This window comes from Carlito syrichta, unplaced genomic scaffold, assembly GCF_000164805.1.
Source record: "Carlito syrichta isolate Samal-C Ts95f unplaced genomic scaffold, Tarsius_syrichta-2.0.1 Scaffold301846, whole genome shotgun sequence".
Taxonomy (NCBI): Eukaryota; Metazoa; Chordata; class Mammalia; order Primates; family Tarsiidae; genus Carlito; species Carlito syrichta.
In genome coordinates, this window is record NW_007245942.1 from 1,199,728 (window position 1) to 1,224,147 (window position 24,420).

The 24,420-nt window shown below is 38.2% G+C and overlaps 1 protein-coding gene across 2 annotated transcripts; it reads left to right on the forward strand.

Moving 5' to 3' along the window:
- Window positions 1-11,772: 11,772 nt before the first annotated feature.
- On the forward strand, window positions 11,773-24,047 carry RFC3 (replication factor C subunit 3). 2 transcript variants are annotated; one of them, XM_008055406.1, is made up of 7 exons: window positions 11,773-11,966; window positions 14,414-14,551; window positions 17,298-17,365; window positions 19,084-19,181; window positions 22,870-23,051; window positions 23,715-23,851; window positions 23,939-24,047. In XM_008055406.1, the coding sequence occupies exons 1-7, from the start codon at window positions 11,880-11,882 to the stop codon at window positions 24,039-24,041; spliced, it is 813 nt and encodes a 270-aa protein (XP_008053597.1). In that variant the 5' UTR covers window positions 11,773-11,879; the 3' UTR covers window positions 24,042-24,047. The 2 variants fall into 2 exon arrangements, with proteins under 2 accessions (XP_008053597.1, XP_021566732.1); XM_021711057.1 differs by having other exon boundaries at window positions 23,715-23,855; window positions 23,939-24,018.
- The last annotated feature ends 373 nt before the right edge of the window (window positions 24,048-24,420 follow it).

Consider the following 24,420-nt stretch of genomic DNA (forward strand, 5'->3'; position numbering starts at 1 on the left):
TGCTTGTTTTTTTTTTTTTTTTTTTTTGAGATGGAGTCTCACTCTGTTGCCCAGGCTGGAGTACAGTGGCACACTCTCGGCCACGCCAGTGTCAACCTGCTAGACTCAGACGATCCTTCCATCTCAGCCTTCCAAGTAGCTGGAACTACTGGTGTGTGCTACCACGCCCGGCTAAGATTTTGATTTATGCTAGATATGAGGTCTTGCCAAGTTGCCCAGGCTGTTCTCAAACCCGCGGGCTCAGGCAATCCCCTCATCTCGGCCTTCCAAAGTGCTTGGATGACAGGCTTGAACCAGCACACCTGGCCCCAACTGTTAAAGATCAAGAACAGTGGAGGACTTTCCCACAGAAGTGTGACATGTTAAAGAACTGAGTATTCTTCCTTTCTGACAAAATCATGACAGAGGATGAGAACTTGAAGGGCACTTAGAGGTTATGTAGGACAATCTTTCATTTCATAGATGAATCCTTTGGGGCATGGAGAAAGGGACTTGCCCAAATTCAACCAAGGAGACAGGGCCAGAGTGGAACCTTCTCCTGATTCCTGGCATTGAGCTATTATGAAATTCCATGAAGAATCCTGAGAAAACTGCTCAGGGTTTTAGAATTATAGAATGTTAAAGTTGGGAAAAGCTAGCTGAATCCTGTTATGTTGCCTGTGAAATACCAAGCGGAAACTCAGGAGATAGGCCAGAAAATCCTTCCTAAAACCTAAACAAACAACACAACACAATCTTTTCATTGGTCTGCTCAGTCCCATATCCTCTGTGTGACCTGCGCTCAGGCCCACCAGACCTTTTAGTGCAAGTCCAGCAACTTCTGTCTTCAGGCCTCTGTGATTTCTTTATCCTAAAATGCACTCCCCCTCTCCCTTTCTGGCCTATCGGCACTGCTCTCGTCTCATTCTGTTATTTCCTCAAATATATCTTTCCTGACCTACCTGATTACACGAGTGTCTTGAGAAATTGTGTTTTAATTCTCATATTGAGATAAATAACTTTAATATGTGTGGTGGCAGAGGCTAGTATATTCCTTGGGTTCACTTTGAATTGATATTTAAACTTTTTTTTTAACTTACTTTTACTTTTATCAAAGCAAAAAAAAAAAATCAAAAGTTTTCACAAGGCTTGTTGTGAAAAATGGTGTCCCCTTCCCCTGGTCTCTGCCTCAGTACTTCATCTTTGCTTCCCAGAAAAAGCACTTGCAACTCTTTTGGAGAAAGAGAGAGAGAGGGTGGAAGAAAGTCAATTCCACATTTCTTATAACATACGAATACTTCTTTTTCTTGATTTTGAAAATTTAGCTCTTGGCCAGGCATGGTGGCTCACACCTGTAATTGCAGCAGTTTGGGAGACCAAGGCAGGAGAATAACTTGAGGACAGGAGTTTGAGGCCAGCCTGGGCAACGTAGAGAAGACCCCATCTCTACAAAAAAATAAAAAAACTTAGCTGGGCATGGTGGTGCACACTTGTAGTCCCAGTTATGTGGGAGGCTGAGGAGGGAGGATCACCTGAGCTCAGCAGGTAGAGGCTATGGTGAGCCATGATTGTGCCACTGCACTTCAGCCTGGGCAACAGAGTGAGATTGCAACTCAAAAAAAAAAAAGAAAAGAAAAGAAAAGAAAGATAAAAGAAAAGAAGAAAATTTAGCTCTCAATTCCTACTGTGAAGATGAGGTCTCACCTCTCTTCCACCATTCTTGTCTCATGTCCACACACACTTCCTCTCTTCATCTTCTCTGTGCGTTTCTACCATTGTTTCTGTTTAAGTAGCTATATGGTATTTACACTATTTTGATTATGTAAATATTCACAGTTGAGTCATGTGATATAATGTTATATTTCCTTTCTAATGTACTATCTATTCCTTATACAGTCTGCTGTTTCGACATCAGCAAATTCAACCAACCATGATTGGAAACATTTTAAAAAAATAATAATACAACAATAAATGATACAAAAACAATATAGCAATTACTTACATAGCATTTATATTGTACTAGGTATTATAAGTAACATAGAGATTATTTAAAATATACACAAGGATGTGTGTAGGTTATATGCAAATACTATGCTATCTTATGTAAGGGCCCTGAGAATCCATGAATTTTGGTGTTTATTGGGGTCCTGGAAACATTCCTTCATGAATACAGAGGGACAACTGTGTATGCCTTTTAAATTTCCTGCTGTTAGTAATGGTCTTCTTTTCTCTTCAACATAGTGTTTAATGCACTTATTGCTAATTTATTCCCAACCTCTCCTCCATAGAAGCAAATCTCATCTCAGTATGTGCAAGCACACCAGGTGCTAATCTCATCTTCTTGGAGACGGTTGTCTTTCTGTTTCCACTTGGCCTGATTGTTTTCCAAACTCGCTCTGTCACTGCTGCTAGGAACTGCTTTGTCACCACTGGTCTGGGACATCTCACTTTGTTCCACTGTGAAACCTTTTGTGTTCAAGGTCCACCTCTCACAGGATACAGATTAGACATTTAAAAAATATCAAGATGATGGTAATATCAGTGACAAGAGCCACAAAGCCACAAAAGATTAAACCCTGTCTTTTTTCCTACAGGACAGTTAATAACATTTTGTGTTTTAAATGTTGTAATTGGTTTGTGATGGCATTTCACTTAAAATAAATTTTCCTTTATAACATTCACAAGTGAGTATTTTTAGTCCTAACATATTACCTTTCAAGAAGGTAGCAAGGGCAATCGAAGATGTGTTAAATATATATCACAGTTAAATCATGCAGAAAAGAAGTACTTTTTTTGCTTTTAGAATTTCAGCTGCATATATAAAAGCCTGAGTGAAAAAAGTGATAGGTCTGTAATGTTCTCAAGTGGAACAATTTATATTTTATGATTTCCAAGACCCATAAGGTGAAATCCACAATGTTCAAATATGGACTTAAATGCCTCTAAATAGACATCCTAAACAGAATCTCAGTCAAGAAGTTTTGCGAAATTGACAAGCTGATTCTAACATGTATATGAAAATGCAAAAGACAACAACTGGCAAAGGTGATCTTGAATAAGAAGAACAAAAGAAGTCAAACTACAAGAAACCAACACCCACTATAAAGCTATAGTAATTAAGATACGTGATACTGCATATGATCTAGAATTATCATTTGGGCCATTTTTAAGTGCACAGTTCAGTAGCATTAAGTACCTTCACGTTGTTGTGGTATCTGTGCATAGATAAAGAGCAGAGCAGAACAGAAAGTTTAGCAACAAATTCACACATATAGGGTCACCTGATTTATGGCAAGGTGACTCTACAGTGCAGAGGAGACAAGTCTTTTTAATAAATAGTACTAGTATCATTGAATATGGTGAAAAAAGTGTCTCAATGCAATACACCATACAAACAACAAATTCCCATGGATTTCAAATCTAAACATGAGAACAAAACAACAGAACTTAAAAAGGATCCCACAGGAAAATATCTTCATGATTTTGGAGTAGGCAAAACAAATTAAAAACATCATAAACTGGACTACCTTAAAATTAAGAACTTCTGTCCAGCAAAAGACACCATTAGGAGAGTTCAAAGCCAAGTCCTACACAAGAAAAACATATTTACAATGTATATGCTTGAAAAAGGATCAATAAGAAAACAAAACAAATTACAAAATGTCAAAAGTACTTGAATAGGTGCTTTACAAAAGAACATTCTGATCACTAATAAGTATATGATAAGATGCTCAGTATCATTAATCAGTAGGGAAATTGAGCCTGTAATGAGATCCCTCCACAAACCTACTAGAATGACTAAAAATTTAAAAGGCTTTTGGTTGATGAGAATGCGCACAAATTGGAACCTTTGTGCATTGCTGGAGGTTATGTAAAAGAGTGTAGCCACTGTGAAAAACAAGTTGGCAGTTACCAAAAAATTAAACATGGAGTTACCATATGAACTAGCAATTCCATTTCTGGGCACACAGAATGGTTGAAAGCAGGAACTTGCACATATATATGTACATCAGTGTTCATAGCAGCATTATTCACAATAGCCAAAAGATGGAAACAACCCAAATGTCCACTCCCAGATGAACGGATTAAAAATTATGGCATACCCATAGAATGGAATGTTAGTCAGCCTTAAAAAAGAGTGGAATTCTGATATATAAGCAAACCTTTAATACATTACATTAAGTGAAATAAATCAGACACAAAAAGAACACATTTTGTATCAACTCACCTACATGAAGTACATAGAATAAGCAAATTCATAGAAAACAGAAAGTAGAATTGTGGTTATCAGGCTCCAGGTTCCAGAGAATTAGTGTTTAGTAGGTACTGAAACTCAATTTTGGATTTTAAAAAGTGAATGTACTTAATGCTACTGCACTGTGCACTTAAAAATAACCCATATGATAATTTTATACCATGTATATTATGCTACAATACAGAAAATGGGGGGGAGGAGCATGTGAAACATTTAACTTTTGTTCTTTGCTGATAAGATATTTGGACAAATATTTTCAAAACTTTGCCAGTATCTTCTGAAGCTGAATATATGCCTAATCTGTCACCCAGAAATAGAAATAAGAACATCTCTCTCAAAAATATGTACAAGAATGCTCTCAGCAGCCGGGCTCGGTGGCTCAGCCTGTAATCCCGCGCCTTTGGAAGGCTGAGGTAAGTGGATTGCCTGAGCCCGCGGGCTCGAGACCCACCTGGGCAGTGAGACCTCATCTCTACAATAATCAAAAAATCAGCCGGGCGTGGTAGCGCGCGCCTGTAGTTCCAGCTACTTGGAAGGCTGAGGCAGAAGGATTGCCGGAGCCCAGCAGGCGGAGTCTGCACTCCAGTCTGGGCTCCCGGCCACCGCAGCCTCGCCCGCTGGGCTCCGGCGATCCTTGCGCCTCAGCCTTCCAAGTAGCCGGAATTACAGGCATGCCTTACCACATCCGGCTGATTTTTTGATTTATTGTAGAGATGAGGTCTCGCTGCCCAGGCAGGTCTCGAACCTGCGGACTCAGGCAATCCACTCACCTCAGCCTCCCAAAGGCGCGGGATTACACCGAGCCTGGCTAGCACATACTCTTTACTGGTGACAAAAGTCATTTCACTGAGCTGTCCTCACTATATAGTGGACCAACAGGGTTTAAATGTTTGTAGTTTTTCTTTTTAAGCAATGTGTGTGCCAACTGCAAAGGAGTGAAAGGACACCTGCCAAAGAACTGCCTGTCTCTCCACTCAGTTTGAGAGCACTGGTATTTTAAATGAGGTGCCATTTTGCTTTTTTAGTATGTGAAAAATACTTTCCTGTTATGCATGAATTTCTCTGATAAATTATGGCTATCTATTTTAATATGATAAACTGGGCTATCATTATGAAAATCAGTCTTTCATATCCTGGGACATTTTAATTCCATGTAAAAATTTAATATGCAGTGTACAAACCCTTTAGTTCCTGTTTACTTAGAGAATGGAAGACTACATGGATAAGGAAATGAATAATGGATAAGAAAAATACTTAGAACGGACAACTTCTTTGATGGCATAGGTACCAGCAAGATACTGCTCAGCACATGGGCTTAGTACAAAACTGTGTGTGGTTCTCAAGAAAAAACAATTTGAAAATATGTTTTTTATATATCCCTTAGAGAGTCCCCAAAGGTATCAACTGCAGTTGTCCATAGAGGTGACCTTGATACTAAACCCTTGCATTAGCTTTTCTTCTTCATTTCTTTCACTTTCTCCAGTTCCTTACTGCTGATCCACATGAACATTTTCCCAATTAAACTACCTGCTCTACTTTTGGGGGGCAGCTCAGGCTAAGACATAGGAACCCAGGTTCCTTCCTAGTGTCACGACCGGCCCCTAGAACCTTAGAATCTCCACATTAAACTGGTCAATGAGCCAAGAAAGCATCGAAGAGCACACAAAAGATTTTTATAGGGTCGGTGAAGAAATGATGTGTGTCATTGATCCCTGAAGCCTATACTCCATTTGCCAGAACTTAGCCATATGATTTCATTATTTTACTAACTCCAGAGGTAGCCAGAAAAATTCTCACTGCCCAGAAAGAACAGGAAAGAGGTTTGATGAACAGAGCTTCTGCCACAAACTACCATGGATTTTACATTTCTTCCCTCTCTTTGACTCTCTTTGGGAGTTTGGACTTTGTTCTCAAGTTATTTGCACCAAGAACTAAACTCACTTACTTCTAACAGAGAAATTTCATACTATTGCCACAAATGAAATACAGCATTATATAAAATTCCTATGAGAAATCTGTTCAATTTTTTTCCAGCATACTATTCAATGCAATTTTTAAAGTGTAGAGAGGGATCTGCTCATTGGTGCTGCCTTAGATGAGATGATGGAATGATGATTGAATGTCATCACTGCCAACCACAGAATAAATTATAAGAAAAAAGGTCAGAACACCTTATTTGATATAGAGGTCATAAGGCTAGAAATTTTTTCTGGGTATGCTCCCTGAAAAGGGAGGGCCAAATCTGCTTAGACAAATGAAAAAAAGAAAACTCATAAGTATGGGAGTAAAGCCAAAGTAGTAATTTTAAAATTTTTAATTAGTAATGTTTTGAGTAGAGAATAAAGAGGAAGGAAAATGCTCACTACCACCCCGCTACTGCCCCCCACATTGGTCTCTTGGCCTCTTGAGATCATGAAATTTTTGTTTCATTTTGCGAGGATCTCGAAAAGGTCATGGACAATGTATATTATGAGAAAAATGCATACATTTTATTTATTTATTTTTTCAAAAATAAACCTGTACTAACTTGTTATAATACATCTAAACAGGATCTACTTTGAGACACTAAGAAGGAAAAAAACATCAGTTTGGAAAGAGCCCTTTGATGGAGTAATGTTAATTCTACTTAAAATTGAAGGAAGAACAAACATCTAATTTATGATGAAGTGTGGGTAGAAGAATAAGGAAATCTTAATACTTGATGAAGAGTTTATGGGGACAATGCCCCAAAGAAATCAGCAGTTTACAAATGGATAACTCATTTTCAAAAGGCAGGAGACAATGTTGAAGTTGAAGCCCACAGAGGCAGACCATCTACATCAATTTGTGAGGAAGAAATTAATCTTGTTCACACCCTAATTTAAAAAGACCAACAATTAACAGCAAAAACAATAGCCACCAGCACAGACATCTCAATTGGTTCAACTTACACAACTCCGATTGAAAAACTGAAGTTGAGCAAACTTTCCACTTGATGGGTACCAAAACTGTCATGCCCAGATCAGCTGTAGACAAGAGCAGAACTTTCAATGGAAATATTAAGCAAGTGGGATCAAGATTCTGAAGCATTACTTCGAAGAAATAGAAATAGAACAGAACATATCACATGGCTTTACCAGTATGATCCTGAAGACAAAGCACAATCAGAGCAATGGCTACCAAGAGGTGGGAGTGGTCCAATCAAAGCAAAAACAAAGAGGTAAAGAATAAAGTTCACGGCAACAGGTTTGGGGATGACAATAAATTTTGCTTGTTGACTTTCTGGAGGGCCAAAGAACAATAACCTCTTCTTGTTAGTAGACTGTTTTGAGAGAGTTAGCCAAAACTTTAGCAGAAAAATTCCTGGGAAAGCTTTACTGGAGAGTCCTTCTCTACCATGATGATGCTCCTGCTTATTCCTCTCATCAAAACAGGGTAATTTTGCAAGAGTTTAGATGATAAATCAGTAGACAACCATACTACAGTCCTGATTTAGCTCCTGACTTCTTTTTGTTTCCTACTCTTAAAAAATATGTAGAGGATATCCATTTTTTTCAGCTAATAAAGTAAAATAACAACAACAACAACAACAACAAAAACAAAAACTGAATTGACATAGCTAAATTCCCAGGACCCTTGGTTCTATAGGGATGACTAGTATTGATGTCTGGTGGAGTGTTGCTCTGCTGAGATCTTGATTTTGCCACAGAAAAGAATTTCAGAGTGAATTCAAAGAATACTTTAAGAAAGAATGTATAGCCGGGCTCGGTGGCTCAGCCTGTAATCCCGCACCTTTGAGAGGCTGAGGTGAGTGGATTGCCTGAGCCCGCAGGTCGAAGACCCACCTGGGCAGCAAGACCTCATCTCTACAATAAATCAAAAAATCAGCTGGGCGTGGTAGCGAACACCTGTAGTTCCAGCTATGTGGAAGGCTGAGGTGGAAGGATCGCCAGAGCCCAGCAGGCTGAGGCTGTGGTGGCCAGGAGCAGCCACTGCACTACAGTCTGGGTGACAGAGTGGGACTCCAACTCAACAACAACAAAAAAGAAAGAATGTATAGAAAGAAAAGAGGCACACTCAAGAAAAAGCATGGGTGCCTTAAGAGAAAGAGTATGTGCTTGCTTTTGACAGAAAGCTTTATATATTTTTACAACTGTGATTACCAAACCATGAGCTAAGAGTGGAGGGCTACAGGTATCTGGTCACGAGTTTTGTTCACCGTCTTTCAACCTCTTAAGGTCACAAGGACCTTCTAAACAAAGGAAGCTATTGTATAACTAGATTTGGGTGTTTCTCTCTCTCTCTCTCTCTCTCTCTTTTTTTTAAACATCATATCTGTGTTTTGGGTAATTCCCTATTGTTTCTGTGATTTACTGTACTGGTAGTTCTGCATTCCAACTTGCAAGGTAGTCAGGTCTGATATGTCTGGTCAGTTAGCTGAAGGTCAGGTACAGACAAAAAAGATTTCTGAAGGCTTACCCTGGTCTAAATTAGACCTGCCTAAGAAAATATGCCCAACTACTTCTAAACTATATTAAGTGTGCCTGCCTCAGTATCATTGCTTACAAAATTGTCTTCACCTTGATGGAGCATATGTTGAGAAACTTTATACTTTGTGTTTTTTCTCTTTTAATTCTGTTTCCTTCTATGAACTTTTTCAAGTCCCTTTGTATTTCCCTTAAAAGAACCAAAATTAAATCCGATCTAGAGAAAGGTTTTACTCAGGATTCTGGCAAGAACCAATGACCAGTCTGTACCAGAGAAGTGTGGTGGGATGAACCACCAGATAATTCCAGGTAAAACACCTTGAGGATCCTTGGAAAGCATGGGTGCAGGTACCAGATGGCAGTCTTATCACTTTTGTTCAGGTGAGATTAGTGAGGAGTTCACCTAGTTGCTAGCTTACCATCTCTGTTTTCATGCCCTTTCTCCTGAATTGTTGAAGAGATCTCTCTTCTGAATAAAAGATAACCACAAATGATTGAGTGCTTGCTATGTGCTGGGTATTTATGGTACCTTATTTAATCCTCACATGAAGCATAAAAAGCAGGTTTTATTAGCCTCATTGAGAGCCAAGGAACCTGAAGTTAAAGTCATTAAAGTGATTGCAGCTATAGTTTACTGAACCCGGTTCTGTAGTCACAACTACTTTTCTGAATACTTTTATCCTTCATCTTTTGACTCTTTCTTGAGGATTTTACTTCCTCTATAACAGTCTTTTACATCTCATATATTCAAGATTCAGGAGTGGAATTGCCAGATAAAACACAAAGCACTAGTTACATTTGAATTTTAGATAACCAATGATTTTTTTTCTTACATAAGTATGCCCCTGACAATATTTATTACAATTATTACAAAAAAGTTATCTTAAATTCAAATTTAACTGGGCCTCCTGTATTTTTATTTGCAAAATCCTATATTTTCATTTGCAGAATCTTAGATGAGCTAAGTATCTTTCTTGTACCTTGGTGACTTTCCATACTTTCTCCTTCTTCAGATCCTCCAACAACAGAGAAGCACATTCTTCAGACTCCACCATTAGCCACACCTCCTTATTGAAGTTGTCATGCTTGTGGTAGCTCTTGCCAAATCACTGATCATCTAGCACTTGGTTCTCTTTCTTCCTTTCAGTAATTATTTTCATTTTTCATAACTCTAATATTCACAGATGATGTTTCAGTCTTGATTCTAATTTCCTTTATCTTCCCGCTTCAAATACTTTTCTTCCATTTTCACTCAAAATGAGTTTTTGGGGTTTTTTTTTTAGTATAAAACAGGGTGGTCAGGGAAGCCTCTGTGAGGAGAGAATATCTGAGCAAACATCCTGAGGGACGTGAAGGCCCCAGCACTGTTGATATTGGACAGATGAGGTCCAGGAAGAGGAAACAGTGATTGCAAAGGCCTGAAAGCAGAGGTCTTTCAAGCTTATTTTAGAAAGTGTAAGGACAAGGACTGTATATTTGGTGGCACTATTGATTGTGCACAATAATATCTTGTCCACAGGAGTCATTTATTTGATATTCACAGAAGAGCACATTGTTGATTAATAAATGAATGAGAAGAGTCACCTCGATGAAAGCGTTCTGGTAAACTAGACTGGCTGCTTTGTCTCATGGTGTCAGACAGACGTAAGAAACAGAGGGCTGGGAGAAAATGGGTTTATTTTGTAGCCAGGCAATAGGGAATGGGCTCTGTTATAGCTATTACAGTTTGTTCAAGAGGCACGCTTATCTCTAAGCACTTATAGCCTAAGCATACAATCTTTCATCTATCTCAGCTAATGATTAAAGTAAAATTTAAACTTAAACTACATAGGAGAAAGGGTTACACTCAAAAAGTTGAGGAACACTCTTAAGAGATTCAAGAGTTTCTAAAGTGCCCAGGAGATTCTTACTTAGAACGATAGCTGCTTCAAGGCATGGGCTGCTTTTCCACATTCCGTGGATATCAGAGGATCTGATGCTGGGCAGCTGCTTTCTTCCAGCTTTAGTGATTCCTAAATGAGATCCATCCACAGAGTTGAAAAAGGTCAAACAAAGGAAGGGAGAGGAATGATATTCTGAGGGCAGTGCAAGGGAAGGAGGCAAAGAGTGCTTTGTAAAATCTAAGTGGCCTTTACATTCAGCCTGATTAACCATTGTAAAATTTAAAAAATGACTTTTTAGAAAAAATTATTCTAATGGGAGCTATTTATCATACACGAGCAACCCTTGATTTTAAGCCTACGAGAACTGTCACCAAAAATGTTTGAAAATCAGTTCTTGTCCCGCAAGACCTTGCAATCAGATGACTGGGGTTAGGTTATGAACAAGGCATAAAATACAAGCATAGATTAAATAAAGAATGAATATGATGTTCAACTAGCCAAGTGCATTTTGAGGTAGTGCAATTTGAAGGGCGCTTCCAAAGTCACACATGAACTTCCCACGCTGAATATTTTCCTGAGGGTTTCACATGCTTCTCCTCCTTTTAATCAGATGGCTTTCAAACATCCTGGACTTAGCATAGAGTGTCATCCTCATGTCTTCTCCCCTACAGGTTGCGTTCTCTGTCGTTTTTAGTGTTCTTTTGATTTTCTTTTTTTTTTTTTGGCTCTGAATCCAATGAGAATACGGTATTGAAGGATATTGGCCACCAGGGACAGTGAAGATCAGATCTTATTTTTTAGCAATGTGTTCGATAAGGCATGACTGACTGCCTGCCCAATGAGAGAAGCTCCGAGCTGCAAACATTCTAGTGCCCAGGACAGAGGTGGACACAGATCTTTCGTACCACTTCTGTTGAAGGAACCGAGTGAATGAATGGATGAATGAATGCAATGCATCGAGAAAGGGACTTCTGCGAGCTCTCTGGATCTGTCACCAAGATGATCAGACCTGTGTTTTCAATTCTGCTCGGTAGCTTCCGGGTGGTCATAGAAGGCGAGGACAAAGAGAAAATAATTCAATAAGGCGCAAGACTTTGTGACGCCCACGCGGCGCCTAGGTCGGTCCCCATGCGGCCTCCGTACCTCTTCCGTCCCGGGGGGCGCCTGCGCGGCCTCGACCGGAAGTGACGTCAAGAGATCCGGCGCTCGCGGGAAGACGCGTCCCCGCGCTCGGGCGGGCTGAGAGAGCGCGCGCGCGGGATTTTCAAGAGTCGGGCCCCGGGACCTCGATCCGCCATGAGCCTCTGGGTGGACAAATACCGGCCCTGCGCCCTGGGCAGGCTGGACTACCACAAGGAGCAGGCGTCCCAGCTGCGGAACTTGGTAGGTCGCGGGGATCGCGGCAGTGGGCGGCGCGGGGGAGGCCCCGGCGCGGGGGTGGAGGGTCCCCGAGGACGGGGCATCCCCTTCCCGGCCCCGCCGTCGGAGGGATCGAACCGCCCAGAGGGAAGTAAACCGGGAAGGGGGAGGCGGGTGGAGGATGTATTTTTAAACGAGGAAAAGCTTTCCCGAGAAGTGTCATCGGAGCCCAGACTTGAAGAAGCGAGACAGTCATGAGTGCAAGGGATGAAGTCTTGAGTCCTACATCCGTCCCCGCAGAAACGTGACCCGAGAATGGAGCGAGTCGAGGGGACGGCGGGGTGCAAGGGCCCGCGGGCAGGAGCGGGCGCGGTGCGTTCTAGGACACCCCCCTCATGTCCTGTCTAAAAGCCAGCGGGTACAGTGGTGGGACATGGGGGGGTGTGGGGAGGTGGGTTGGGAGTGCAGCTCCAGTAACCCCCCCACCCCCAACAGAGTGAGGTGGGAAGGCTCCGGGAGTTTTGAGCGTAGGGGACATCCTCTAATTTGCTTTTGGATGGTTCGCCCAAAAGGTCTCGGTGTCAGTGTCCTCCTTTGCGGGGAAGGTGCAGTGAATGTTTGTTCACTCCTCGGGTCACGTCTGATTCTCTCCTAAGTCATCAGGACGTCCCCGAGTTGGATTCTTTATGGGAGATTCCCCCCACACCACCATGATGCCCCTATTTTATGTCGTAGTTGATACAGGTGTCCAAAGGCAAGTCTCTGAAAAGGAAACGGAAGCAGAGCAGGGAGCAGGGAGGGGAGAAGGACCTTGTGAATACATGAGTGTCTAATGCTGTGGATACATCCTTTTACGGACCTAAAAGTAATATGTAATGCTGGTGGAAATACTTTTGCTGATACTCTGGTCGTACCCTTTTTTTTCAGAATTACAGATACTCCTTAGTTATCAAACGCTTCTTAAAAATGGACAATAATAAAAAGACTTTATGTAGAAAAGATGGTGATGTGAGATTGGAGGGTTTTTTAGTATCTTGAATTCTTGATATTGTATCTGTACTAATGTAAAATAAATAAATTACAGCAGTATGCTTTATTTATAGACAAATTATATTTTTCATTAATGGACTTCAGTTTACCTAACCATATTATATATTTTATTTTCGAAGGCCACTTTTTGTTTTACAGAATTTGTAGTGTGTACTTTGGTCAACAATTTAACATACTGATCTTAAGGGTTAATAAATTTGCTTTCAAAAATGTCACCTGTTTGCTGTTTAATCTACAACTTAATGAAACTATGAAATATGTGAAGCAATATTTAAACCTTTATTTTTGGTAAGATGGAAGTTTAAAAAACAAAGTAGCAAGTGTTTGTGGAGCACCTACTAAATTCCAGGCACTGTATTAGGTGACTAGTTCCTTTTCTCGAGACTTCTCTTTTTTAGTGCTAGAGATGGATGAATTTACAAAATATTAAAATTGGTTGTAATATGCTCCTCTGTTAAGATGTTTCATTTTGTCCATAATGATTATTTAGAAAACTCTTGCCTCACAAAATGTTACGTACCTAAGGCTAATATCTGTGTCCTGGTCATCTTTGTAGCTTTTCATTAACAGAGGTTTCCAAACTCAACATCATCAGGTCACCTGGAAAGCTTTTGGAAAACACTGTCTTGTGTTTAATGGAGCAGACACTGTCAGTATCCTGGCTGGTCCTCTTGCCCTTAAGTGTGCACATACTGCTTTATTTAACTTTCTGCATCTGTACCCTGCCTGAGGTTTTTCTCTTGCTGACACCCCTAAGCGGACTTGAGATGCCTGGGAATTAATTCCCTCTCTTCCCCGCTCCACTTACCTAAGCTGGCTTCAACAAAGGATGGACAAGAGAGTGTATCATACTCCAGTTTCTATCACTTACTGCCCAATCCTGTTTGAGTGAACACCACGGTTTGTCGTGCTTGTTTTAAGAGTTTCCCCAGTGGGTTCACACCCAGGTGCCTAGAGTGGTATTTAGCTTGTTAACACACACCTACTGGCTGTCTTCCTTTGCCTTCTTTCTCTGGTTTCTCATCCCTACACTCCTGTGAAAGTTTCTAGGAGCCTAAACTAAGAAAAACCTCTATCTCAAAGTTTTAGAATCCTAATCTCAAGGATGGTGGAGTCCAGTAATCACTCTGTACTTAATTTTGTGAAATTCCCAAGGTCGTTCTGATGGTGAACCAGGTTTAGGAGTTCCTGCTTTCTAGCATTTAGTGTTGTATCTTGTTTGTACTATATCATAAAGTTAGTGCCAGGAGAATAATCAACATTTTGGAATTTATTAAAAATATGAACATATATTTGAACTTAGAGTTTCATAGGTAGCTACACAAAATAGTTGGTACTTAAAAAGTCGTTTGGTTCTACTGGAGCAGTTCAGTGGTTCAGTGTGACTAGGGAAGAATGCCTTGTTCTTTTTTCTATTTCAGGTGCAGTGTGGTGACTTTCCTCACTTGTTAGTGTATGGACCATCGGGTGCTGGAAAGAAGACAAGAATTATGTGTATTTTACGTGAACTTTATGGTGTTGGAGTGGAAAAATTGAGAATTGAACATCAGACTATCACGGTAAGCATTTCACTTTGAGGTCTTCAAAGTGTTTTTTTTAAGTTTTAATTTTTATTTTACAGATGTGGGGTACAATTCAAGGTTACATATGCAAGTGGTCGTCTTACAGGTGAAGTTGGACCTCCCTTTGGTCCCCACTTCACCTGGTTTGAGATCAGGTATCCTGTGATTTGAAGCAGGGATTTTTAAACCTGGTCCTGGGTACATCGTCCTCTCCCCCAATTGCTTCCTAATGTATGATTTAAACAAGAATTTTGCAGATAATCCTGGTGCAGAGAGTTGACAACTACTGATTTATGGACATAACTGTTATAACCAGAGCAGAGTCATTTATGTTGGACATGAAATATGGACACCGGGGGATTTGGGGTAAAATGTTGAGGATGAGATTCACTTCAGATTACCTGGCAAGATGATGTCTTAGCTGAGACTAGAATTCAGGTTTCTAAATTCACTGTTCTGAGAGGAATGGTGAAGATGGAAAGAAAGGGCATGTTTTTGATAAAGCTTTTAAACAGGGAATCAAACTACTTGGTAAAGATTGGACAACTGACTGGAAAGGAAGACACAAAACTCTGGGTTGCTGAGACTTCCTGTGATTTTGTCCTGGCCATGTTTTCCAGCCTCTTACCATGCAGTACATTTTTATGTCCCTTCTTTATGGATGATGCTTAAGATCTAGCTGAAATGTCTTCTCCTTATTCCCACCCCATTAGAATTAATTTTTCTTCTACAACCTCTAGTTCATACTTTTTATAATGTGTACTTGGTTTTGCCTTGATTGTGGTTGTTTATACATCTTTCACTTTGACAAGATTGTGTTTGTTTAAATTTATTAGAGAATATCGTATTCGTTTTCATGTCTTCAAGGCCACTGGTAGAATGTTTTATACATTTTAGGCATTGAAGAAACTATGCTGAGTGTGGATGGTAGTGCTATTAATACATTCTTCAGGAAGATAACTGGCTTTTAGGCTAATGTTGATTAGCATGTGTTTAGATATATTGAGTTGTATACATCCTGGAGGAAATTCTTACAAAACATATAGGGACAAATTTAACAAAAAAGATATGAAATCCTTAGGGGAAAAAAACTGTAATATCTTTCAGAAGGACACAAAACAGCTGAGCAAATGGAAAGATGCAGCATGTTTTCAGACAGGAGGCTTAATATTTTAAAGTGTTTGCCCCACGTTGCAGTATAAATTTCAATGAAATTTTAATTAAAACCCTAGTGGTTTTTATGCTTGTATGAAATGATCTTCAAGTCCATATGGAAGAATACATTTCTGAGATGAGCTAAAGTAATTATGAAAAAGAAGATTAGTGAAGTGGGACTTGTGGTACCATATAGTAAACCATATTGTAAGGCTGTTGTTATCAAAGTAATGTTATATTGGCCATTAAAATAGGGAATTAGACCAGTGAAACTGAACAGAGAGGCCAGAAATATGATGAGGGGTCTATTTCAAGACAGTGGAAGAGGATGAGCCAGGAAAATGTGCCAGCATAACTAGAAAACAAAGTTGAATCCCTATGACACAGTTTATTATAAAGATAAATTCCAGATGAATAAAGGCTTAGGTGTTAACATGAAACTTAAAAGAGTACAATTTCCTAGACTATATGAAGTGTCTACTGGCCAAGAACACCGTTTAATGGAAAACATGGAAACTGTAGAAGAAAATAAATAGATATTTGGAGATATATGAATTTTAAAAATTGGAATGACAAAAGTACAATCAATAGAAAATATTTGTACAGATTGGCTACAGAAAGAAAAATAACCTGTTATTCAGAAAACTGGTTAAGAAACAGTCACAGGAGACAAATGTAAGTGGCAATTAACATATGTAAAGATGTTTGACATTTGCGAGTCCATTATATACTAACTAAATTGAAAATTTGAAAGGCATGATAAAACCTATAGATGGGGAATGTTGGGGAAGAGTGTTTGTTGAAAAGTTAATCTGCTAGACTTTTTTGGAAAGCAAAGTGACCTAATACACATATACATACACATACATATTATATTAAAGTTTAGAAGTCACATTGCCTTCTATCCAGCAGGTCTTTACTGGGACTCTCTTACATAGAAATGAAAGCAGTACAGAAGACATATGTACATATGTACAACGATGTTAATTGTGGAGTTGTTTGAGTATAAAACCCAAAATGTCCATCCTATGACTAGCTTTGGAACATTCATGCAAGGTTGATATATGACTATAACAGTATACCAGTTGTCTAGAGGGATTGCCAAGATATATCGTTAAGTAGGGAAAGCAAAACAGAAATGTATGTGATTTTCTTTTTTTAATTTTTATTTTCTACAAGAAACATTGACATTCCATATAAAAATATGTGTGTGTGTGTGTGCGTGCACGCGCGCGCGCGCACGTGTGTTTTGGTGTTTACATGGTAAAAGCTGTGAGGATATATATAGATAGTTTGCAGTGATGGTTTGGTGGTTATTTGGTATAGTTTGGGGATTTCTGGAGTTAAAAAGAAGAAAAATGTAATCACAATAGAAATAGGATTTGTGATATGAGTCAATATGTATAAAAATGTATTTGCACAACAAGACAATAATGGGGTTAATTAAGTCAATACATTGATGGTGGTTATCTTGAGTTTTGTTTTTTTAGCAAGCATAAATCATATAATAACCAATGAAAATAATTTTTTAAAAAGAGGGGAAGTAGCCAATAAGTAAATGTTAAAATCTATTTTTTTGGGTCCACAGACTCCATCTAAAAAAAAAATTGAAATCAGCACCATTGCAAGTAATTATCACCTTGAAGTTAATCCCAGGTAAATTGCTACTGTATACAAATAAGCATTTTTAGAAAAATGGTTTTCAGATTTTTTTTAAGATTAGAACCTTTTCTTGAAATAAAATTGTGGTGTTGGAATGTATAAAACTTATTAAAGTGAAGCAACCCTACATGAAATAGGGAGCTTAGAGCTTTTCCACTTTGCCTGAGTATGTTTAAGTTTTCTTGCTCTATGGTGCTTATTTACACAATACTTATTATATTGCTAGTAACTTTGTTAAATTTTATTGGATCATTCATAACTATGAGCAGTGTGTCTAAAAAGTCTATAATGTTTGGAGTAACTAGATCAGAAACTGAATTTGGCTTGCCAGATCTTTCTTTGCCGCTCCCTGTTTCTAGTTCTTGATTAGAGGCATTGTAATAGTTCACTAACCAGAGTCCTTGTTATCTATCATGAGATAATTAGATTATGATCTTGTTGAGAAGACATTGAAAACTCATGCAGCAGCAGTTATGTAAAAAAGTGGGTGGAAGTGATTCTGGGAGCCAAGTTGGGAAAGACTTTGATGTTTTCTGGGGCTAGAGGTGTTCTTGAAGGATAACAGAATCAAGGACATTTTTAGACAAAGGCAGCATTATAGGCACAGACACCATTGTGGTTTATGCAGTGGCAGGCAGTATGTGAGAAGCTTTACGTGAATTACTAAAATTAAATAATATCCTTAAAACAACCCTAACAGATAGGTATTGTTATTTTCCGTAGGTATGTCAGTGACAATTAAGAGAAAGAAGGGAATGAGTGTAATTAAAAAAAAACCAAAAAAGCAAAGGGAGTATGAAGTCCATGAACAAATGGAAAATGTTTTGGCTTCTTGGCAAGGCAAATGGTCTTAGGAGAGACACTATAGGTATATTAATTTAATTATAGTGACTTTGGAAAAACTTCCAGTCTGAGAAAATAAACTAAAGCTGATTGCTCTGACCTCTTTTTCTCATTGTGAGTTCCTCTGAAACAAGGATAGCCAACTGGAAAATAAGCTGATTCTTTTTTGGGTGATTGAAATTAATAATCATTCAGCCTAAATTGACCACCTGACCTGTTGGTTTGAAAGGTTCTTGACTTAAGTGCCAAGTAGTAAAATTGTTGCACATGACAGATTAATGCCGGCAATAAGTCAGCAACTAACAGAGTTCTGACTTTGTGTATTAATCTCAGTTTGCATATCCCCTTCCTTAGCCAAGTATCTGAATCAATTCCATTCTAGTGCTGGGAGCAGAGTTCTCTAGGTTTGTTCTCTCTTGGACCATCACTATTTGGGGGAAAGGGAAGAACAGATATTAAATCTATTTCAATGAGTTATTTTTGTATTTTGATAATTACAGATAATTGAGAAATTAGCTGTAATTAAGTATATTAATTTTCTATAGAGGGGACAAAAGTGTCAAAGTATTTGCTAAACTGTTACCTACTCATTAGTTATTGCTCCTTTTACATTGACAGTAAACTTAGTGTAAGAACATGTTTAGTGTTTTCAATGATGCTGATCCAACTGGAATATTGTTAGTACTTTTAATGACCCTGAAGCATTTTACTTTTAAAGGTTTATAATTATAATTAGGTGATACTAATTTTGATAAGGCTTTAACCACTTAATATCTTCAACATTTTTCTTATAATAACAGATTAAGAATATGAGCACACTAACTTTTTAAATGTTTACACATATGTACCATTGTTTTTGTTCTGTGTAGTGATGCTGGAAATAGTGACCGGGTAGTAATTCAGGAGATGTTGAAAACGGTGGCACAGTCACAGCAACTTGAAACAACCTCTCAAAGAGATTTTAAAGGTATGTGATATAAAAGATTGCTTTTGATGAAGCTGCCAAGCATTATTGCCTTTTTTTTTTTTTTTTAGTTCTGAAAGTGAACAAAAGTGAGGCATGATGTCTGTTCATAGCAGTTTATAGTCGAATGGAATTGAATTTTATGTGAAAGAGGACAGTTGTGACACCCATTTGACATTTTAGAACATGATGACTAATTAAAATTATTTTTAAAAAATAATGTTACATGATCTTAAAATAGCTGTTCTTATGACCAACATTATATGTTCACTATCAAATATTTAGATAATCAAAAAGAAAAGTACTATTAGTTATATTTCTATTATCCAGAGACAACCTACTATTAACATTTGGTATGTCTGTCAGCATTTTTTCTATGCATGTATATGCGTACATTCTTACAGGTGAGATTTTTTGATAATAAATAAATGCTATCATTTAATGCTTTGATATATTTTGCCAAATTTAGTTTCTAAAGAGGATGTAGATTTATATTATTACTAGCATTTTTCAGGAGTGTCCGTTTCTCCCTGACATTTATCAACACTGAAGATAATTGTTTTTAATCTTTGTCAATTTGAGTGGAGAAAATAGCGTTCGTTTTTCTTTAGTGAGCATGATAATTTTTTATTTTGTTCATTGTTCATTTTTATTGTTTTGTGAATTTCCTGTGTATATTCCCAGCCTACTTTCTTTTCAGTCTTTGCATTTCCAAATAAATTTACACTTTAAATTTATTTTTTTTTACTGTGAATGGTATCTTACTTTTTTTGAATTTTTTTGCATGTATGTGACAGTTATTGACATTTTATATCTTAATTTTATATATTACTATGTTATTAAATTATCTTTTTTTTGGTAATCATCGTTCCATAGTTTCTTTTGGGTTTTTCAGATACATATTTTTTTTTTTTTTGAGTTTGAGTCTTATTCTGTCACCCAGACTGGAGTGCAGTGGCCACTCCCGGCCACCGCAGCCTCGACCTGCTGGGCTCCGGCGATCCTTCCGTCTCAACCTTCCAAGTAGCTGGAACTACAGGCACGCACTACCATGCCCGGCTCATTTTTTGATTTATTGTAGAGATGAGGTCTCGCCAAGTTGCCCAGGTGGTTATCAAACCTGTGGGCTCAGGCTATCCACTCACCTCAGCCTCCCAAAGTGCGGGATTACAGGCTGAGCCACCGAGCCCAGCTCAGATATATATTCTTATAACTTATAAGTAGAAGTAATTTTTTCTCTTCCCATTTGTATAGCTCCAGTACTTTCTTTTGATAATTATGTTGGCCAGTCCTCCAGTACAGTACCTGACAGTAATAGAGATAGTGGTCTTAGTTCTATTAGTATCATAGGTTATATTCCTAGATTTTATAATATTGAAACTGCTGTGCATTTTTGGAGTAAACCTCATTTGGTTATGATGTATCAGTTTAAAAGAATATGTTACTGTTTTCTCCAAGTACTACTTAGTCACTCTTTCCAGGATCACTATCCAAAACAAAAATAATGATGTATATGTAAATATTTAGAAAGTATTGCCCTTTATTCTTACTTTGTTATTATGAGAAAAATATTTAAGATCTATATAAGAAATGTAGTTAAAATTTTAAAATCAGTAACACCTAATTACAGTTATAAACCTTTAAAAATGAAATGTTTTAGGATCATCAAAAATACAATATTCCAGCACTCAATTATAGTTGAAGTAGCATAAATGTTTTTACATGAAGCTTACTGTTACTTAGAAAGAGCAATAACTAATAATTAAGTTATAGTTTAGGAAATACTTTGACTCTTCTATCTATTCTTCTGAGGTATTATTCTGCTCCTCTGATCATTTTTCTTTCTTTTTTTTTTTTTTTGTGACCTTGGAGTCTCACTGTGCCACCCAGGCTGGAGGGCAGTGTCATGCTCCCGGCCACCACAGCCTTAGCCTGCTGGGCTTTGGTGATCCTTCTGCCTCAGCCTTCCAAGTAGTTGGAACTACAGGCACGCCCTACCACACCTGGCTAATTTTTGATTTATTGTAGAGACGAGGTCTCACCAAGTTGTCCAGGTGGGTCTCGAACCCGTAGGCTCAGGCAATCCTCTTGTCTCGGCCTCCCAAAGTGCTGGGATTACAGGCTGAGCCACTGAGCCTGGCCATGCTCTTTTTTCTTATAACTATTTAAACTCATCCATGATCCTTTTCTGTTGGCCATTTTGTCAAAAGTAAAGTGAGTTTTTCCAGATTCTCATGAAGGATGGGAAAGTTAGGGAGTTTTTCTATGTACAGGGCTCTAAAGCTGCCTCTTGTTTTATTTTTACAAAGTGATAAAAGTGTATGACCCTTCACTTGAGGCCAGGAGTTCAAGACCAGCCTGGGCTACATAGTGAGACCCTGTCTTTGCAAAAAATTAAAAAATTAACAAGGCATGGTGGCTCATGCCTCCGGTCCCTGCTACTTCAGAGGCTAAGGTGGGATGATTGCTTGAGCCCAGGCAGTCAAGATTATAGTGAGCTATAATTGCACCACTGCACTCCAGCCTGGACAACAGAGCAAGACCCTGTCTCTACAAAAATAAATTATATGGCCTTGTGTTCTGAGTTCTAGCACCTGTCTTTTCTGCCAGTTTGAGATTCTTTTCTTTGTTTCTCTTTTTCCTGTCCTCAATTTGGATTCTGTTTGCAGGATTTCTTCTCGGTTTGGAAGTCTTAGAGGGCAGTTTCATTTTGTTGTCTCAGAGTCTGCTGCTCTGTGACATCTTACCACATCAGGATTCACCTTTTCTCACCCATGGATTGTGTTCTATGGAATCTGTCTCCTAATTAAGACTGCTGCTTTCAAATTGGTCCTAGATGATTTCCAGTGTGTTCTTGTGGGTGATTTCAAGATTCTTCTGTTTTAAAGGCTGTCTTTAAAAACTTGATGGATTCCTGCTACCTCCTCCCACACTGATGCAGATACTGTGTGGGCCTTACCAGTTTTAGTGGTGTATTCTCACTTACCTATGTTTGTGGCTCTTAAGTAAAACTTGTCATTTAGTTTTGATGCAAATTTTATGGGTCTTTTGTTTTGGACTCTAGTTCCATTTGTTTTTATTGGGGAGATTTAAATGCCGTATTCTGTCATGGTCCTCTTCTAGAAATAATTTGTTAATATATTTAAAAATACATTGTTGGATTCAGATTCAGTTTCTGTCTACATATATTATTCCTGACCCACTTTAAGGTCTATCCTTGATTGTGTCCAGGTGGAAACTTACTATTCAATAGCCAGATGTCTCGATGCTTTTTGGCTACATCTCTCATACCACTGTTTTAAAAAGTATATTCCTTAAGATTTTAGATGAAGGTATGTCCCTGAAATGTGCTCCTGAGATAAGTTATTTTAAGGAAATGTAGCAGAATATACTGTTTTCTTGGTAATTTTTAGTGCATATGAATAATAAAGGCTACAATGAATTCTACAACAAAGTAACCTTCTTAACTTCATTTAGCTTAGTGTTTCTTAGTCTTGTTTGCTTATAGAATTCTTAAAAATAAATAAATATTTTTTACCATATCTGTAACTATAATTTGTCCTTGCCAAAGGGGAGTTGTGTATCAGATTTATTACTTAGGATTTCATTCTGAAGAATGAGGAGGAAAAAGAGACAAGTTAAAGTTTGAGTGAACTCAAGTTAAAATTTGTTTGGTTTCTCTTTGACTCAGTGGTATTATTGACAGAAGTTGACAAACTCACCAAAGATGCTCAGCACGCCTTGCGAAGAACCATGGAAAAGTACATGTCCACCTGCAGACTGATCCTGTGCTGCAATTCTACATCTAAAGTAATCCCTCCTATTCGTAGCAGGTGCTTGGCAGTCCGTGTGCCCGCACCCAGCATTGAAGATGTAAGTCAAGTTACACTTTCCAGAGAAAGTTCAAGTCAGAGTCTCTGAGTATTGTGTGTATATCCCTGTCATGCGTGTTTTTGTAAAAACATAATGAAGTATATTAGTTATTCAAGAGCATGTATGAACAGGGATGCAAACCATTAATGAATGCACAGGCCAATGTGCATAGTAGTAAATATCAGATTCCAGTCAGTAGACAGTGTTCTTTCTCTTCCAACCATGTCTTAGCTTAAACAAGTAATTATTATGAATTCTACTAAACGAGGTAAGGGCTAGTTATTTAGTGTTCCTTCCTCAAACTGTCTTAATTGACTGTAAGAGGAGGCTGAGATATGGAGACAAAGAGACTGCAAAGAGATGATGTAGGAATACCTACTCCTTGTGTGAAATAACCTTCGTATTTGTATTTTTTCTTTATCATTCTTAACAGTCATCAGTAAAAATTCTGATATTTCACATGAAATAGCTTTTCTGCTGTTAATAGATTTGGGGGTTTTATGTAAAGTAGGGATAATATGTGACATTATGTTTGATGCAGAGTGGTAAAGTACCTTTATTATAAGTTTCACTTGTAAAAAATTTGAGAGCAATACAGGTATAAATGTCTAGAAAGATGTTATCCACAGATATTACCCATTTTTGATCATCTTGTTTTTGTAGATTTGCCATGTGTTGTCTACCGTGTGCAAGAAGGAAGGTCTGAATCTTCCCTCGGAACTGGCCCATAGAATAGCAGAGAAGTCCTGCCGAAATCTTAGGAAAGCTCTACTCATGTGTGAAGCCTGCAGAGTGCAGCAGTGAGTAGAAGGGCAGTTACTGCAGGGAACGACCTGAGATGTAATCACACATCTGTTTCATTTTCTTGTTCTCTTTTTGTTGTGTAGGTATCCTTTTACTGCAGATCAAGAAATCCCTGAGACAGATTGGGAGGTGTATCTGAGGGAGACTGCGAATGCTATTGTCAGCCAACAAACGCCACAAAGGTAACCAGTATAAAATGATAAAGGTTTGATCATCAAGATAGTACACGTGTTAGCGGTTTTAACCTAACACTGACGTTTAGAATTATAACTAAATCCTGAATCTAAGTAAGAAAAGGTAGCATTTAGCATCAGAATTTTGGTGTTTCGGAATATTTATGTGGTGTAATGGCCTTTATTAAGATGTTGGCATATAAAAGTGGAATTTATATATATATTAAAACAAATCTTAGACGTTTTAGTTTTCCTTTCAAGATCTCTATTGACTTAATATTAACATGTAACATAAGTGTCTAGTGTTCTAATATTGAAAAGACCAATGTATAACTTTGTAATTGATGCATGTTGTGCCAGAAAGACAATAGATCAGAGATGTTCAACCATTT

Bases quoted from the DNA above. Each gene is read 5' to 3' on its own strand.
- RFC3 (XM_008055406.1), top strand. From the start codon at position 11,880: ATGAGCCTCTGGGTGGACAAATACCGGCCCTGCGCCCTGGGCAGGCTG. The intron at 14,552-17,297 runs GTAAGCATTTCA...TTGGGTCCACAG, and splicing joins TTGAACATCAGACTATCACG to ACTCCATCTAAAAAAAAAAT. The intron at 17,366-19,083 runs GTAAATTGCTAC...TGTTCTGTGTAG, and splicing joins CACCTTGAAGTTAATCCCAG to TGATGCTGGAAATAGTGACC.